The 20,014-nt window shown below is 40.1% G+C and overlaps 1 protein-coding gene across 3 annotated transcripts in view; it reads right to left on the reverse strand.

The window, feature by feature from the left end:
- ACSL4 (acyl-CoA synthetase long chain family member 4) overlaps positions 1–20,014 on the reverse strand; it is a 60,955-nt gene that overhangs the window by 10,518 nt on the left and 30,423 nt on the right. For all 3 annotated transcript variants that reach the window (XM_047081839.1, XM_047081837.1, XM_047081838.1), the window contains exons 9-14: positions 18,821–18,960; positions 17,271–17,443; positions 15,200–15,274; positions 11,824–12,015; positions 10,590–10,704; positions 7,393–7,550 (exon numbers count right to left, since the gene is read on the reverse strand). In XM_047081839.1, the coding sequence (XP_046937795.1) occupies positions 7,393–7,550; positions 10,590–10,704; positions 11,824–12,015; positions 15,200–15,274; positions 17,271–17,443; positions 18,821–18,960 (853 nt within the window). The remainder of the gene's footprint in view (positions 1–7,392; positions 7,551–10,589; positions 10,705–11,823; positions 12,016–15,199; positions 15,275–17,270; positions 17,444–18,820; positions 18,961–20,014) is intronic.

Raw genomic sequence — 20,014 nt, forward strand, 5'->3', positions numbered from 1 at the left:
ATATTACCAAGGCTTTGACTGGAATGTCATATTTGAGGGCAACATGCACGGACCCGAACAGGACCAGACAGCTTTAAAGAACTAAGGTTCAGGGGCACCTGAGTGGCTCAGTCAGTTAAGCATCTGACTTCAGCTCAGGTCATGATCTCATGGTTTGTGAGTTCGAGCCCCACGTTGGGCTCTGTGGTGACAGCTCAGAGCCTGGAGCCTCTTTCCAATTTGGTGTCTCCCTTTCTCTCTGCCCCTCCCGCACTTACTTTCTCTTTCTTTCTCAAAAATAAATAAACATAAAAAATAAAACAATTAAAGAGCTAAGGTTGAATTTATGGATCCAATAGTGCCCCTGGGAAATATCAGCCTGATACCTTGCTTACAGAGTTCCCTGCAGCCATTCCAGGTGAGTAAAGAAGTCACTTCCTGGCAGGTGCAGGAACCTCAGGATATCTTGGTGGGGCCAGGGGGAAACCTCAAGAAGGGAGGAATTCACCCAAATCCATAGGTGTTGCAGGCAAGTCTGAGGGCAATTATTTGGCTTGGCTTCTTAGCCTCAAGAGGCTCTTAAAAGTTCAACTCTGGGGCACCTAGGTGGCCCGGTCAGTTGAGCATCCCTTGATTTCAGCTCGGATCATGACCCGGGGATCGTGGGATCAAGCCCCTCATTGGGATCCTCGCTGAACCTGCTTGGGATTCCTTTTCTCTCTCCCTCTGCCCCTCCCCCACTCAAATGTGGGTACATGCGCTCTCTCTCTAAAATAAAAATAAAATTAAAAGTTCAATTCGAAACTTCCTTATGAAAAGTTCCAGCAAAGCAGATTCAAAAAGAACATATATGGCCAATCACTATTCTTGCTGCACTTATGTAAATAATTAGGCCAAGTTAAAACTGGATTTATTTTACAAATAAATTCGTCTAAATGTGGCAGATCTTTGATGGAAATGAGGGTGATTTAGACAGAAAAATTATGTTTCGGTAATACAGCTTTGTGGATGTTACATGCTAGTTCTAATTACCTGTTTTTTTGAGTGTTTGTTGTTTCCCCATAAAACTGGGCTGGATAGTCAATTCTTCTGGTTTCCTCGGATATTTAGCCATGACTCTTCAAACTAAGGTTTCCAATTTTCTCCCACTCCCTTGACTTGAAATCATTTAAAACTAAAACTGGGGGCACCTGGGTGACTCAGTGGAGCATCCAACTTTTGATTTCTGCTCAGGTCATGATCCCAGGGTCATGGGATTGAGCCCTGTGTCAGGCTCTGCACAGAGCATGGAGTGTGCTTGAGGTTCTCTCTCTTTCTCTCTCTCTCTCTCTCTCTCTCTCTCTCTGCTCCTCGCCCAAGTTTTCTCTCTCTCTCTCTCTCTTAAAAAAAAATAAAAATAAAAACCAACTAACTAAAACTGCCCTCTTCCTCAAGCGCTCTGAACTGAAGCTAGACTGCTCAAAGTAAACTTCAGAGAAATTGCCACAACAGCTCATGTTTGGAAAATCTTCTTGCCCGTTGCTGTATCAAGGCCACCCAGAAAGGTCGCCAAAGACATCTGAACTACAAACCAGGAAAATCTGTCAGACTGCCACTGCCTGCCCTCACTCCATCTAAAGATGCTTCAAGCCTGGGGACGCCTGGGTGGCTCAGTTGTTAAGCATCCAACTCTTGATTTTCGCTCAGGCCATGATCTCACGGTTCATGAGTTCGAACCCTACATAGGGCCCTGTGCTGACAGCGTGGAGACTCCTTGGGATTCTCTTTCCCTCTCCCTCTCTCTCTATTTCTGCTCCTCACCATCCCCCCCACACACACTCTCTCTCTCTCAAAATAAATAAAAACTTAAAAAAAATGATGCTTCAAGACTGACATCTAGAAACCTTCTCACTGGCAGCACTGGGTTTGTAATTTGCTACAACCACTAACAAGGGGTTTTCTTTTGTTTCCATAGAAATTCCACTTAAATTAATTGCTTGCTTGCTTGCACAATATAGCCCTAAGTTTGAGATCCTGCTGGCATGACTGCCTCCTGAAATGGGACAAGTGTTCTAACTGAGCTGACCTTTTCTCAAGACTAAGACTGGTTCATGCGATATGGAGCAAACTTCTTACCTAAGGTCCAGAACAGAACAGTTGAACCCCGGCTACTAGTGAGCCATGTTATCTGTGTGATGTTTTTCTAAGAAAAATCTTGGTCAAAGGGGGTATCTTCCCATTACTTCTAAACAGCCCTGGGTTAGCCATGCCTTGGCAGTTGGAAAATAAGAGAAATCTACTTATTTAAAAATTAGGTTTCCCTTTCTCTATTCACAATCTCAATGAAACCAGTTATTGTACCAACCCTCTTAAACCTTTTTATCAAACAAAAAGGGAATGAACACCAGATGGGAGTTACCTGCCTGGTTACCAAGAGGACAGATTTTGACATCTGTCTGGGAAAACATTTTTACCCTGGAGGGGAATCAGAGCTCATGATCAAGAATCTTTCTATCACCTTAGGCACGCTCACCAACAAAACTGCTGTTGTTGTTGTTGCCCAACAAAAAAGAAAATAAATGTGTTAGCCAAGGTAGTGTTTGATAAGCACGCTGCTTTGGACTATGCTTGCAAAACAGGGTAGGATATGTGCCAGTGCTAACACAACTTGCAGTGTTTATATAATGCTTCAGATTAAGAACAAACTCATTCAGATAAAAGCCACTTGGCTACAGTAAATTTCCCCAGAGGGGTCTAGAGAAATTGATTTGGTTAGTGGACTCTTTTACCAGATTCCTCAAAGGATTAGGTCAATGTTACAGGGAATACTAAGATTTGGGTTATCTATACTTTACATTAATTAGATAATGTAATAATCAAATATGCTTTCCAATGTTGTTTCAAAACAATCAAAAAAGGAACTGATATTTTGGTCATGCCAAATGTACATGTTAAGTCAAGCACCAGGGAATATTTCCAAAGGGGTACAAAGTTGCTTCATTCCTCAAATCCAGAAACTGTGCCCTTTTGCTGCAGGAAGCAGCCAGAGTGGCCACTGTCCCAACTCCTTCAAGATACAAGAGAAAGCAAAACCATGCCCATAAGGTTAATGAGGTTGAAACTAAAAGGAAATTTGAAGCTTGTTTTTCAGAGATGTGTTTCTCCCTAATCAGCTATGGTTTCTTTCCAGACCCCACTAGCAAACCCGCTAGATGTCTCTGCAGAGGCATAAGCTGAAGGTCACAGATATGGCTCCAGCCTGTGAACAAGCATTCCTTCCCCGAGATAATGAGCTCGACACCCAATCCAGTTTATACTGGCTCACAGAACATGCACCTAGCCCCTCACCTTGTCTTAAGAGGACCTCCCAAAGGCAGGGGCCAAATTTTGTCTTTTAATGGTAAGTCTATACCCCAAAGTGAACATGGGATGTATATTACATGTATGTTTGCCAAATGTGCAAGCTCCATCTTTCCTCCTTAAAACTCATAAGTTTCCCCACCCTTTTGATAAACATGTATGTATTCCCTGGCACTATGATAATCTAAACAAAAACGAAAGCAACAACAACAACAACAACAACAACAACAACAACCAAAAAACCTTGTCCTGTCCCCCTTCAAGAAGGTGGATTTGAGGCTTGCCCTTCTGTCTCCCTTTTTGGCTGCCTCTTGAACAAACCCTTTCCTTGCTGCATACTCAATGTCTCAATGATTGGCTTGGCTGCGTGACGGGGCACACAAACTTGGGTTTGGTTGCAGACCTCACACTTCTATTTAAAACATGAAGAGGCCCGCTATAAAAGTTGTGTGCTTTCAGGCAGTTTTAGCTGAACACAGTCAAGACTATTTTATACTTTTTGTATTAAGTCTCTGAAATTATAACTGGAAGCAAAAGGTTGGCAAGATAAATATTTCGTGGCACAGAAAAACTAGGATTTATACGTTTAAGTTCATGATTACTGTATATTTTCCAAATCATTGATTGTTCAATTTCATGCCTCAATCTAGGAAAGTTATGGGGGTCCTGCAGATCCTAGAACCTTATTCCATTTTTCACCTGATTGTGATCCAGGTTGACTTTCCCCATTATTGCTTTTACACAGTGAAATGCACAATGACAAATTATTCAAGTCGCATTTTACCCATTAGTACATTCAGTGGGTGACTAAGAATAACAGCCTATTTGGTGAAATACTTTTTGAAATACTACATGAAAAAAAATTCTGGTAGCCTGGTGATAACAACATAAAAAGTGTGGTATGTCAATAATACTATAACTGACAAAGCCATCTTTGAGAAAAAAAAAACATTAAGCCCCTGTCTTTATGGTCATAAAGCAACTTACCTTTCAATCGGATTATGTTAACAGGCATCTGTTATGTAAAACTTTATAGTGTCCACAGTTAACTACAAGCATGTTCTTCTTGGGGAAAAATAGTTTTTCAACTTCCACCCAGTAGCTACTATTACAAACCATATTTTTAAGCCAAAATGGAACCTAAGTAGTTAATTAAAAAAAATAGGGGCGCCTGGGTGGCGCAGTCGGTTAAGCGTCCGACTTCAGCCAGGTCATGATCTCGCGGTCCGTGAGTTCGAGCCCCGCGTCAGGCTCTGGGCTGATGGCTCAGGGCCTGGAGCCTGTTTCCGATTCTGTGTCTCCCTCTCTCTCTGCCCCTCCCCCGTTCATGCTCTGTCTCTCTCTGTCCCAAAAAAAATAAATAAACGTTGAAAAAAAAATTTAAAAAAATAAATAAATAAATTATATGTAGCCTAGTTAGGGAAATAGGAGTGCTTGTGTACCTCTGATAAAGGTATAAACTAGTCTACAGTTTTTCTGGGAGAAGAGGGAATTATGTGACAACAGAGAGGAAAAACCCTTTTAAAAATAGACATTTTCCTTGACTCTGAAATTCCATTTCTAGGGATTCATAGTAAAAAAAATAATTAAAAAAATAATTTGAGTATGTAAGATATGTGTTATATTTGTTTACAGTGCAGGACAGAGGAACTCACTTAAAAAGACTTAAGTGGATACCCTGATACTGGAATACTATTTAGCTGTTAAAAATGAAATGCAATTCTGTATCTACTGACTTAGAAACAGGTCAATGATGCTGATAGGTTGGGTATGTTTACCAGAATGTAAGGTCACCACCCAAAATAACTACTGTAATCACGTGATTTTTACTTCCTCTTTTATAATTTTCTGTACTGTCCAGCATTTTACAATGAATATACATAACCTAATCAGAAAATGATATTTTCACTTTTTAGGAGGGGAAGCAATAAGGTTAAAAACTGGGTTAATTTAAAAAAAAAGAAAAAGAAAATTTATTGGGGCACCTGGGTGGCTCGGTCGGTTAAGCATCCGACTCTTGGTTTCAACTCAGGTCATGATCTCACGGTTCGTGGGTTTGAGCCCCGCTTTGGGTGACCTCGAACCCTGCTTCGGGTGAGTCCCAATTCTCTCTCTCTCTCTCTCTGTCCCTTGCTCACTTGGGTCCTCTCTCTCTCTCTCTCTCTCTCTCAAAAAAAAAAATTATGTTAACAGCCTCCAATTAACCACGAGGAGTTCACAGTTTCTCTACGTTCCCCTTGGAAAATCATGTAAACGGTTTAAAATAATTTTTAAAGCGAAAAAGTTATTAACCACAAGGAAACACCTGAAAGGAGAGAAAGAGGACACTGGATGAGAGTTCAACAAAATTTTGAAAGACCTAAAGCAAGCAAACTAGCAGTAACTGACAGGGAACCGAGAGAGCTAAAAGCTAACAGCCAACAGAGGACACTGACAAGAGGCAAATGGACCCCCTGAACCCATGCCTCTGAAGACAGAGATGAGGGATATGCTGAAGAAAGAGGGTTGGCCCTCAGCTTGCACAGAGGACAGTTCTTCTCCCTGATCCTGCTCTTCCCCAGCTGGGCTGGAGACAGGTTTTCTTTTCAGAAAAGCTGAACGAGAGAAACTCTGGACTCCAGGACACTAGGTACAACAGAAGGAGGGAGTAAAGCTGAGACGAAAAGGATGCTGTGGGGGTAAGAGCCACCCACCCTGCCCCCAGCCCCATTCCAATTTCCTCTTTTTGGCTACCAGAATAGGTAGTGAGGCTAATATCCTCCAGGCAAGGGACGGAAGAAGTCTGCTTTGTAGAAATGGAATGACTCAAGACACCAACATCTGAATAGCCTGTTGGTAAAGCCCAGTGAGCTTTCCAAACAGTATTTTAGTGCCTCATTCTCGAATATGAATGGACAGACAAGGATCTGCAGATATAGGAGAGGCTGTGACCAAAACAAGCAGGAAGTGGAACTTGGAGGAGATAGGCAATAACAGGAGAAGAATCCTTCATAAAAGGAGTCCCTTGAACATCCTCGAAGGAATAAGAGACAAACACACTGACTGCATTCATGAAAGAGCAACAGGGTGCTACGAAAAGAACATGGAGGAAATGGGAACGAGCTCTTGAAAATTAAAATTCTGATACCAGAGATGGGAAATCCAATAGCTAGAAGAAGTGATAAAGTGGAGAGGCTCTGGGGGCGCCTGGGTGGCTCAGTCATTTAAGCGTCTGACTTCAGCTCAGTACAACAGAAGGAGGGAGTAAAGCCGAGTAAAGGAGGGAATAAAATTCATGGTTCGTGAGTTCAAGCCCCACATCAGGCTCTGTGCTGACAACTCAGAGCCTGGAGCCGGCTTTAGATTCTGTGTCTCTCTCTCTCTCTCTGCCCCTCCCCCACTTATACTCTGGCTCTCAAAAATAAATAAACATTAAAAATGTTTTTTAAAAAAAGTGGAGGGACTATGCCAGAATGTAAAACAAAAAGGATGAGGTGGAAAACAAAAGATAATAAAACCAGAGGATGAAAGCAGATGGTCCAACAGTCACAGAAACGTAGTCCCAGATAAAGACACAAAGAATCTGGATGGGGAAAAACTATAAAAATAAGAAGGAGCAAACAGACAAAAAAGATAAATGGGTATTTCCCAGAACTGAAGGGCAGAGATCTCTAGATTAAAGGGGCCCACACCAAGTTAGTATCCACAACAATAAATGGTAAGAGATCCACACCAGGGCACCTCATCATGAACTATCAGAACAAAGATGGACCATTCCGAGCACAAGCTGGGTGACCAGTCAGCAGGGATGTTGTAACATGCAATAAGGAACTAGATAGGTTATTCTACTCTACAACATTTAAGGATCTTTCCGACATACAAATACATTTATATATGTTTCTATATATTTATTATAGTATAATACATAATGTATATATAATGTATGTGTATATATAATTTTTTTCAAGAGGCAGGTTTTTAAAGCCCTGCATTTTATTATTAAAACAAAGAAATAGACGTCTCAAGGAGACTAATGCACAAGACATCATTAAATGACATCCAGGGACTTCAACAGACAAGTGATTTCTTACTTACTGGCATTGGCAGCTTCTCTAATTTCTTTCAGTATTTCAGCTTCCATGGCAGGGTTATTGCAGATATCGACCCAAGTTCCTTCCACTCCTTTCTGTTGTGCCAAAAGTGTCAACCTTTTCTGATTAGGAACCACAAAACTAATCACATACGACTGATCACTAAAAAATTAGAAAATAACACAAAATAGAAATTAAAACATTGAGAAAAACTGAAAGTTACTGAATGGAACAGTACACATAATCCCAAACACATATTTCTCTTATGTGTTACAGCTTCATTAAGAAGTAATAAAACCCATAGTCCTGGCATAAAGACAGACATTTAACCAATGGAACAGAACAGAGAGCCCAGGAATAAATCCTTGCATATATGGTTAAATGATCTTCAAGAAGGGTGCCATCACCACTCAGTGAGGAAATGACAGTCTCTTCAACAAACGATGTTGAGAGAATTGGATATCCATATGCAAAGGAATAAAGTTGGACCCTTAGCCCATACCACATATGAAAATAAACTCAAAATGGATCAAGGACCTAAACACATAAGAGCTAAAATTATAAAACATCTAGAAGAAAGCACAGGGAAGAAGATTCATGACATGGGATTTGACAATGCTTTTTTAGATATGACACCAAATGCATAGGCAACAAAAAATTGATAAGTGGGACTACAACAAAAATTTAAAATTTCTATGTTACCAAAGGACAGTCAACAGTGTGAAAAGTCAATTTATGGAATTGGAGAAGATACTGGTGAGTCATATATCTGAGAAGAGGTTAATATCTAGAATATAGAAAGAACTCCTATAACTCAATAACAACAACAAACCCCCCGAAATAACCCAATTAAAAACTGGGCAAAGACCTGAAACTATAAAACTCCTAAAGGAACACACAGGGGGTAAGCTCCCTTGACATCAGTCTCAACAATGTGTATTGTTGGTTTCGACACCAAAAACAAAGGCAACAAAAGCAAACATGAACAAGCGGGACTATATCAAACTAAAAAGCTCTGCACAGCAAAGGAAACCATCAACAAAATGAAAAGGCAACCTACAGAATGGGAGAAAATATTTGAAAACATATATCTGATAAAGGGTTAATATCCAAAATATGTGAAGAAGTCCTACAACTCAAGAGCAAAAAAAAAAAAAAAAAAAAAAAAAACAATCAAAAAAAGTCAGAGAAACCAAACAGACATTTTTCCAAAGAAGATATACAAATGGCCAACAGGTATACAAAAAGATGGTCAACATCACTCATCATCAGGGAAATAAACGCAAATCAAAACCACAATGAGTTGTCACCTCACAACCGTGAGAGGTTGGCTATCATCAAAAAGACAAGAGATGACAAGTGTTGGTGAAGATGTGGAGAAAAGGGACCTCGTGTGCACTGCTGGTGGGAAGGTAAATTGGTGCAGCCACTGTGGAAAACAGTATGGACATTCCTCAGAAAATTAAAAAGAGAATTACTGTACGATCCAGCAATCCAATTGCCTGGACAAAGAAATTTAAATCCAAAGGAAATGAAAACAAGATATTGAAGAGAGACGTGCATTCCCATGTTCACTGCAGCATTAGTCACAATAGGCAAGGTATGGAAACAACCTGTGCTCATCAGATGTGGGATATATATACAAGGAAATATTATTCAGTCATGGGAAAGAAGAAACTTCTGCCATTTGTGACGACATGGATGAACTCAGAGGGCATTATACTAAGCGAGATAAACCAGACAGAGAAAGACAAATACTGTATGGTATCACTTATATGTGGAATCTTAAAAACAGGAAAAGAAGTCAAACTCCTGAAAACCAAGTAGAAAAGTGGTTTCCAGGGGTTAGGGGAAAGAGGGACAGGTTGATAAAAGGGTACGAACTCTCAGCTATAAGGTAAACAGGGCCTGAGGATCTAACGTAAAAACATGGTGACTACAGCGGAGAACACTATATTGTATAACTGAAAGTGAGAGAAAAAAATGTTGAATGAGCAAAGGACTTGACATTTCTCCAGAGGTGACATACAAATAAATGGCCATCAAGTGTATGAAAATATGCTCCATGTCACTAATCAATAACAGGGAGAGATCCCCTCGCACCCATTATGATGACTATCAAAAAACTAGAAACAAGTGTTGGTGAGGAGGCGGGGAAATTAGAACACTTGCGCATTGCTGGTGAGAAGGTAAAGCTGGTGCTGTTGCTCTGGAAGACAGCACGGCGGGTCCTCAAAACATAAAAATAGAACTACCTTATGATCCAGCGATCCCACATCTGGGTAGATACCCAAAAGAATGGGAAGTAGGATCTTGAAGAGATATTTGTGTACCATGTTCATAGCAATATTATTCACAATAGTCAAGGGGTGGAAGCAACTGAAGTTGTCCATCAATGGATGAATGGATACACAAAATATGGTCTGTCTGCATAATGGAACATTATTCAGCCTTAAAAAGGAAGGAGATTCTGACACATGCTACAATATACAGCCCTGAGGACACTATGCTAAGTGAAATAAGCCAGTCACAAAAAGACAAATACTGTACAATTCTATTTATATGAGGTATCCAGAGTAGTCAAATTCACAGAAACAGAAAGGAGAATGGTGGGGAGCCAGGGACCACAGCCAAGAAAAATGGGGAGTTGTTTAATGGACAGAGAGTTCCAGTTCTGCAAGATAGAAAGCTCTAGAGATTGACTGCACAACAATGTGAATATACTTAACAGTAGTCACCTATACACTTAGAAATGGTTAAGATGATAACCATTATATTTTGTGTTTTTTACAGTTACATTTCTTAAAGGGTGTAATAAAGCCCATAAAAATAAACCATATTAACGTATAAAGAAAAGGACCCAACCTCTTAGGTTTCTGATTTAGAAAACTTTGACTAGGGGTGTTAACTTCTTAGGAAATTTACTTATGCTATGTCTCAGCTGTTAAGGATGTTGAATGAAGTAAGTGCTGTGGCATAGCTAAGTACTTAGCAAGACACAGAAGGTGTCCAATAATTAGTTAAAACGTCCCAATCATCTCAAATGATCTTCAAGCTGTTGAACTTTCAGAAATGCGTAACATTCCCCAATGCTGATGAAAATTTGATGTTTCCCTTATGATTATACGTAATCACAATTTTTTTTTCCAATCCTCCTTTTTCTGGAAGTATAGGAGACACAAATGCAGCCTTTAAAATTACCTTTTGGCAAAAGCACAGATGTTGTCTATTAGTGGACAGTTCTTCAATGCAGCTTCAACTTTCCCAAGGGATACATATTCTCCTGCTTGTAACTTCACCAGATCTTTCTTCCGATCTAGAAGTCATAAAGAATGAATGGTAAATTATCCGGTCCATTTTATTAAGATCTGCACAATTCCAATTTTCCCTCAATCTCATTGCCTTAATCTTTATTTACACAGATACTTCTTCTAAAATCGTGTTATAGAATAATGCTTGTTCATGCACATCCATTACAAGGAAAACACCTAGCTCAAGAAGTACTGGCTAAAATGCTCAGTATTTTATTATAATCTTAAATACTATGATAAAGTTAATGGAAGGGACAGGGTCTTACAGCATTAGATTTGAATGACAGCTCTGCCCATTACAAGCTACACGATCCCGGGCAGGTCAGTTGACCTCTCCAACCCTCAATTTTATCAGAGATACTGACACCTACCTCATATAAGCATATAGGACAATGTCTGGCATACAGAACATGGTTAATAAATGTTAATTCTCCATTTTCCTTATTTGACATTACCTTATTAAAATGACAGTGCTCTAAGAATGTGCTGGCACAGGAGGGCACAGCTTGAATAATCATCAGTGGTCTTACAACTCCATATGAATTCTGACTTGCCTACCCATAGCCTGGGAACCCACTCTACATGCCGACAGAAACCCACCTTTGATTCCAGTGCAATTAAGGATCAAGAAAAAAAAAGTAGAGGGGATTGGTTCTAGATTAAATCATGTTTACCGGGGATTTCCCCAGTAGATCAAACTTCTGTATGAAGAACCAATTTTCCCAAGAAATCTTTAACTACATTAAGGTCAGGTACAGGTCCAGAGACAGATTTAAATGGACCACTAGAGATATGACTGAGGAAATTTTATGGCTTAAAAAGGACCTGAAGGGGACTCTAAGAGTGGTCCTTCCCAGCTGGCTAGTCAAATTTTTATTTTAGCTTTTGCCTGATTAAAGGGAATAACAGAAGGGCTATTTTGGAGCTAAAAGTCTATTTCACTAGGCTTAGTGAGGGCAGTGCCAAACCAACTGACATTCTCAGAAGAACAGATTACTGTTGAGGATTTATGATTTTCTAAGGTTCCAGGATAGCTGGAGCCATATGTATAGATAGCCACTACGGAAAATAATGTGTCCACACTGCCTCTTGGATAGGAAGGAAAATGGTGAGAATATACTGACCTATAATCTGTAAACATCCATCAGGGTGAAATTCTCCAATATCTCCAGTGCAAAACCACCTTTGGCCATTTTCATCCACAGAGTAATCCTCTGCTGTTTTCTCTTCATTTTTAAAATACCCCATGGAGATATTCTGTCCACCAATTACAATTTCCCCTCTGGGGTTTGGCTTGTCATGAATTGTGTAGCCGCCTGGAAGCCATTAAATTAGTTATTGTTCTAAAACAAAATGTACTTGCATTCATTCTTAACACTCCTGTGCTAATATTTTTCTGCAGATCAAATTTTGTTACTCCTTGGGAGAACATTAGTTTCCATGTATTCACATGACCTGAGGATAATGGGTAACTGTAATTTGGGGGGTACTGAGGAAGGCTCAATGATAATAACCAACCACCACCCATCCCAAACCTTCCCAATGACAAAATTTCACACTTAGAATGCCACTGAAGCTTGGGGTTCATAGAGCTTTGTTAAGAAAAAATTACCCCCAAGAAGGGTAACACTTGAAGCTGTTTTAAGTAAATTAATAATATGCTGGTATCAATGCATTTCAGATTTTTTTCTAAGGAGGTTTTAATACAGGGGCGCCTGGGTGGCAGTTGGTTAAGCATCTGATTTTGGCTTAGGTCATGATCTCACAGTTTGTGACATTGAGCCCTGCATTGGGATCTCTGCTGTCAGCACTGAATCCTTTTTGGATCCCGTCTCCCTCTCTGCCCTTCCCTCTCTTGTGCTCACTCTCTTTCTCTGAAAAATAAAAAAATAAAATAAAATAAAACATTAAGGCAGTTTTAATACAAGAGAGTAGGTAGGGAGTGTCTACCAAAGGCAACACCATGAAGTGAGAGGGGAAGAGAAGCTATGGGAAACAGGCAGGAAACTATATTTTCTTAACTTTGGCCTATGGCCAGTCATGACTTTAGACTTTTTAAAAATTTTTTTAATTTATTTTTGAGTGAGAGACCGAGCATGAGCAGGGGAGGGGCATAGAGAGAGGGAGTCACAGAATCTGAAGCAGGCCCCAGGCTCCAAGCTGTCAGCAGAGAGCCCAGTGCAGGGCTTGAACCCATGAACTGCAAGATCATGATCTGAGCCAAAGTCAGATGCTTAACTGACTGAGCTACCCAGGCACCCCACCCAGTCACAACTTTAAAATACTGAAATGACTGACAAGAGCTCTAAAATATTTTACCACTACTCATTACCTATTTATTATTGAATAAAGCTTAATTTAAGGGAAATATACAAAAATCTGAATTCATAAACTGAGATGTTGATTAGGTTTTATGTTTAATTTTGTAATGTTTATTTATTTTTGAGAGAGAGTGCTAGAGGAGGAGAGGCAGAGAGAGAGGGAGACACAGAATCTGAAGCAGGCTCCAGGCTCTGAGCTGTCAGCACAGCACCCAACGCAGGGCTCGAACTCACGAACTGCAAGATCATGACCTGAGCAGAAGTTGGACGCTTAACTGGCTGAGCCACCCAGGCACCCCTAGGTTTTAAGTTTTAAAAGGATTCAAGCAGAGTCCTTTCAGCTGTTAGCTGCTCTTAAAAATTTTAAACTATTCAATAGTTAAATATGAAATCCATTGCATATAAAATATTAAGATCATTCCTATTATACAAAACAAAGTTTCCCTCATGGTGAGGAAAACTCCAGAGACATATGCAAAAATGGCCCCACTCCCCAAAACTGATAGATATTGAAGCACAATAACAGAAAATCAGAAAATAAAAATTAGGGGCAAAATTCGCCTTACCAAGTTGTACGATATACCTGCTTTCTCTAATTTCACTGCCTAATAAATAACACATCTAATGAAACAGTTGTGCTGCTGAGGCTCAACACACCCAGACACATATTGTCTATGATGTCTTCAGATTTTCATCCTAAAATCAGAACAGCATTGCCATGGGAGACAGAAGGAGGACTTAGTCCCAGGATGTAAAGATCTTGGGAATGCAACTGGATTTTAAATGTGGTTTTTAAAAAGAAGTAGTTGTAGGGCACCTGGGTGGCTAGTCAGTTAAGTGTCTGACTTCAGCTCAGGTTATGATCTCATAGTTTGTGGGTTCTAGCCCCACATCAGGCTGTCTGCTCTCAGCACAAAGCTCACTTTGGATCCTCTGTCCCCCACTCTCTGCCTCTCCCACGCTCACATTCTCTCTCTCTCTCAAAAGTAAAATAAACATTTAAAAATAAAATAAATAAAATAAAATAAAATAAAATAAAATAAAATAAAATAAAATGAAATGAAATGAAATAGTAATTTGCTCTTTGAGCACTGACAATAACGCACATAGGCAGAAAGTCATAGAGGAGAAACACTTAGGAACTCCAAGTTTATGTCAGATACAGCCCATTCACGGTCTTGGGTTTGAACAACCTAAGAGAATTGTCCTAGAAGGTAACTAACTGGTCCTTTAAAATTTCAGCCTATGGATCCATTCAACCATGAATATTCCCTTTTAAGATCTTAAGTTTAAAAAAAAAAAATTTTTAAGTTTATTTATTTATTTTGAGAGACAGACAGAGAAAGAAAGAGCACAAGTGGGGGAGGGGCAGAGACAGAGGGAGAGAGAATTCCAAGCAGGCTCCACCCTGTCACCACAGAGCCCCACGTGGGGCTCAGACTCATGAACCGTGAGATCATGACCTGACCTGAGATCAAGAGTTGGACACTTAACCAACTGAGCCACCCAGGCACCCCTAAATTCTTAAGCTTTTTAATTACTTTTCCTTTATCTGGCAAGGCCAGGCTGTTCATCATTTTGCAGTTAATGCAACACATTTAGTAGTTTTCAGTTTTACCAGGAAGACTGGTTTACTTCTGCCTCCAGCTGCTTTATAGAAAGGATTATCACCAATGTCTATAAAGTGCAGCCCTCCCTTTGCAATTAAACATAAAGATAAAATCATACAAATGGCCTGAGAACTGAGTCTCATCTGTGAAAATGTTTGCTGGGGTCAAGAGCTAAGAGGTTGGAGCATGCATGTGTGATTAGTCAGTCCCTCAATCCCCTAAAAATCTGGGGTTTCATTTCCTGGCCCAAATGTCCTCACTAGCAAAGTCAAGCTTCCAAAGATCGGATATACATCCTTCTCCAGACCTAGGGAATGCCCCACTAAGAATGTTCTTCCTCTTTACCATCAAGTATTCTCAAGTTCAGAATCATCATGCCTAAATTCCAGAGGTTTTTCTTTTCCTCTTGGGACCCTCTTTACTGAGGAAAAGAAAGCACCGGGAACCAGCAACAGCAAAGAGTCCCTTGCTATCACAGACGACCTAACACTTTAAAGACTGGGTGTCTTGGGGCTCATGGTGGTTTTCAGCATATCTAGAATCAGTAGAGCTGGTCATAAAACTCTTACCTTCCTGCCAGTCTTTTAGCTTAATTTCACAGCAAATAAGAGGGGCTCCAACTCTGCCCGTAGTATAGTCAGTAACTAGGAGGAAAATGCAACAAATATATTAGCATACCACATTTCAGGCTCGTGCCCATGGGAGACCAGGGATATTGGAGTTAGAACCAGAGTCTCACAGATGATAAAAGAGAGGCCACTGCGGGTGCAGCGCAACGTGTGACCATGTTGCAGTATTTCAACTCTATTTCAACAGTGCAATCAGTACCAATGTTGTTACATCACTTTTGCTTCTCACGGGCTCTATTTCAGATAATAAGTACAAAAATCTCTGTGAAAGGAGGAGAGCTGCCCCTACCATTATCTACCTAAGATTCCAGGAGGACAGATTTGGATTGGAATTCCTTTTCTGCCACTCACTGATTGACTGTGTAACTTGGACAAATTACTTAACCCCACTGGGCCTCCATCTCCCCGTCTATTAAAGGGGGAGAGTAAGAAAACCTACTTCTTATAGAGATATGCTGTAGGGATTCAATGAGATGATGCGTGGATGGTGCTTAACACTTCTTGGCACAAACTCAGTTTTCAATAAATGTTAACTGCTATTACCAAACAGGATGATGACGATATTCTCCTTTTGTAATTTGTAAGTACTGCTATCAATAATCAAGTATTTATAGATACCCTATAATGTACCTAGCATTATATTAAACACTGAAAGGAGGAAACACGTAAAAGATAAGGAGACTATGCCCTCAATGAGCTTACAAACAAACTACCTGGGACAAAATGCACATGAAGCAACTCAGAGCACATTTAAATACTCAATTTCATGGTACTGGAAGTGCACACAACGGTACCTCAGGGACTTGAAAGATCAATGTGAAATGAAATCACTGGCAAAGACTTAATTGAAGAGTTGGGCATTAAAAGGTGGCTGTGTCCAGTTAGCAAAAAGGGCATTCCAAGACAAGGGAACAGAAAATACAGAGAGGTGAGAGCAAGAATGCCCGTAAGAGAAAGAGAGGAGAGCAGAGCCAGGGGTGTGTGTGTGTGTGTGTGTGTGTGTGTGTGTGTGTGTGTGAAATAATGGAAAATAATAATGGATGGGGACAACGGCAACAGATTAAAGATGTGTGGAAGCTAGGTCCACCAGGGCTGAAGCAGTGTTTGAGGTGGAGATGCCCAACACAAATATACAGGATCAATCACAAGTGATACAATAGAGGCAGGCATGGCTGCTGAAAGGCTGTTACCTCAGAGGAGTGTGAGGCAATAAGAGGCCAGGTACGAAAGGTGGCATGCAGGGGAGGGAGCAGTCCAATGAACAAATGGGAAGATCCAATTGAAGTTAAAGTTTTAAAAAATAAACAATTAGAAGACTTCAAAGCTAATGCCGTGAATGGCTTTAAGGATGGTAATACCACAGTCACCAACCATCTGCCAGGTGGACAGAAGGTCTGGGATGATGGCGTTGATTTTTGGCACATGAATATGAAGTGAAAGTGGGATGATCCAAAAAGTATTACCTACCCCAGTGTTTCCCAACCCAAGATGATTTCACCCCTCAGGGGATATTTGGTAATGTTTCGATTTATGTTCCATTGCCACAGCTGGGAGGAGTGAGTTACTCCTGATACCTACCTGGCTGATAAACATCCTATAATGCACAAGAGAGCCCCACCAATAAAGAATTATCTGGTTTGAAATTTCCATAGTGCCAAAGTTGACACGGCTATCGGGTTTTGAAAAGAACAGAAAACAAACAAGAAGTCAGGGCAGGAATATACATTCAAGAGGGAGCATAAAAATGATACTTTCTTCCAAGAGTGCAGTTCTCTGGGGAAACAAGCATTTAGACAGAAGAGACTAAAGGACCAGGGTGACAGAATTTTGAGGACTGACAAGATGGCACAAATACAGACAAGGCTTAAACATAAAGGGCACACGTGATAGTTCAACTGGAAGTTTCTAGAACTAAACCTGTTCAGGATTACACTGAATCTGTTATTACTTAAGGGGTATAAACATTAGTGGCAACAAACATAGAATTACTTGCCATGTTACCAGTACTTACCTTCAGTAACTGTGCCGGCACCACATGATTCTGTCAGTCCGTAACCCTGACCCACAGGGCAGCAGAAGCAGACATTCATGAATCGGTGTGTCTGAGGAGACAGCGGGGCTCCACCAGACAGCATCATGCGGACATTCCCTCCCAGCAAAGCCTTCACCTTTTTAAACAGTAACCTTAAGAAAAGCACAAGGGGCAATAATTTGAATACACGCATACATTATGCTTGGTCACATCCTAATGTATAAGCTCTGGGAACTATTTCTTGACTTTGGTTGGACACCTACATTTCAAAACCATGGTGGTAATCAATGAGAGGTTCACAAAGCAACGACTAATAACACCTTGAAAAAAAAACGCCAGAAAATGACAGATGGTAGCTACACTTGTGGCGAGCACAGCATAATGTACAGAGTGGTCAGATCACTATGTTGTCCACCTGAAACTAAGGGAACACTGTGCGTCAGCTATACTTCCATTTTTAAAATGCCAGAAAGACTCTAAAAAATAAAAAAAAAGAGGTAGTGTTGGGAAACTGCTTTCACGTACAGCAAATGAAAGAAAATGATGATGTCAAAGGAAACAAAAATTACAATTGTCTTTAGAACCTTTAGTTATTGACCTTATCTCCCTTCTAATGAAAAATGTTTCCCTATCTCCACCCTCCAGCACAACATTTAAAATAGCTGTTATGTTCAGGGTGCCTGGATGGCTCGGTCGGTTGAGTGTCCAAGTTCTGCTCAGGTCATGATCTCATGGTTTGAGGGTTCGAGCCCCGCATTGGGCTCTGTGCTGACAGCTCGGAGCCTGGAGCCTGCTTTGGATTCTGTGTCTCCCTCGCTCTCTGACCCTCCCCCACTCGTGCTATGTCTATCTCTCTCTCTCAAAAATAAAATAAACATTTAAAAAATTAAAAATAAGGGGCACCTGGGTGGCTCAGTCAGTTAAGTGTCGGACTCTCAATTTTGGCTCAGGTCATGATCTCACAGTGTGTGTGGGTTCAAGCCCCTCACTGGGCTGTGTGCTGAGAGCTCAGAGCCTGAAGCCTGGTGCGGATCCTGTCTCCCTCTCTATGCCCCTCCCCTGCTCTATCTCTTTCTCTCTCTCTCTCTCAAAAACAAATACTAACCAAAATAGCTGTTATGTTCATGTATTTATTACACTGTTTTATGAATACAATAAATCAGAAACCTTCCTGCAGATTAAAATCTTGAGTATCACCTTTTGTCAGAACTGACCCTTTGTAAACTCACACATTTTGATTCCAAAGTCTAATCTAGTTTTTCTTCATAAGACCAAATTCTGCAATAAAATCTTAAACATTTACTCAATTATTAAAACCTGTTCAACAGCCAAGATCAGAGCTCAGAGTCCTCTGTCTATGTTTGCTATGAAAGCAATGAGGGTTAGAAGTGAATAAAAGGGAAATGCAACCTTATGATGATGGTGGTGATGCCCAAAGTAAATTAGCTTGCCATTTACTTCTTCATCTTCCAGATGTAAACACACGAGATCTCCAGGCTCACACTACAGAGTCTATGAAATGTACTTACATATTGCAAAGTGGTGCATCGTATCCCTTTTTGATCTGTTCCAACTTGTAATCATACCCTATCTTGAACAGTGTTTTCTGAATATAATTCATCTCTTGGACTTTGCTCATAACATTCTTATAAATTCTGTCCATGATTTCCTAAAAGGCAAGCAAAATATTCAATAATCTGAAAAGAATTACACCAACACGGAGATGGTCTTCAGTTGAAGATACCTTGTTTCTGACCTCTTAGGTCAAAGTTTTTAGTATAATGGATATATTTACTTTATTATATAATTAATTTCACCGACTTTACTTGTTCACGATTTCAAAAAGACTAGGGACACGTATAGGGGTTTTCCGGTTCTATACACTAAGTTTATCTAAAAATCTTAAAAAATGTCTACTAGAGTGTAAATAATTCATTCATCTCCCACATAAATATCATTTTTAATTATTTTTTTCAAATATATTCACTTATTTTCCAATAGCACTGAAAAACACCCAACTATGTTGAATCTAATTCTGATGTTTTTCTCGCTACTGCCTTGTGACTCTTATAGCATGGCAGAGACATTTACAGAGTTTCTTAAGAGTTGTCTTACAGAATTTTCTAGAGTTCCTTAAAATTCTTATGTCCCTGTAATTTAGGCATTTCTACTCCCTTTCAGTAGAAGCTAAGATTACAAAAACAAACAGGATTCTTGTTCATGGCTCCTTGGAAAATTCAAGGAGGAATAGGTTCGAGATACAGTGACTCCCAAGGTAATACACAAAACAACAACAAAGAACCCCGAAACAAACCAGCAAAAAAGCACAAACTATCACTAAATGATGTTTTCTTGAAGTAAGCACAAATTAATAAGAATTATTGCATAAAGCACATCTATTTATAAACACCTAGTTTTAAATAAAGTGGCAATTAGCAGAAATTCAGTTGTGCTACCGTGAATAGTTTTATGAATGGCTCTTTCGATATCATAACAGAGCCATTCACAAATAAGGACAGCAAAAACATCTCTTGCCTTATGCTATGGGAAAGTAGTCAGAAAGAAAAAGACAAATACTATATGGTCTCACTTCTATGTGGACTCTAAACCAGCCAACCTCAGCAACAGAGAGTAGACTGGTGGCTGCCAGAAGCTAGCGGGTGGGGCAAATAGGGAGATGTTGGTCCAAGGATACAAACTTACAGGCAGAAGATGAGCAAGTC

The sequence above is a fragment of the Lynx rufus genome, unplaced genomic scaffold (genome assembly GCF_022079265.1).
Source record: "Lynx rufus isolate CCGP_SWC_20201006 ecotype Redwood Valley unplaced genomic scaffold, mLynRuf1.p SCAF_19, whole genome shotgun sequence".
Lineage (NCBI taxonomy): Eukaryota > Metazoa > Chordata > Mammalia > Carnivora > Felidae > Lynx > Lynx rufus.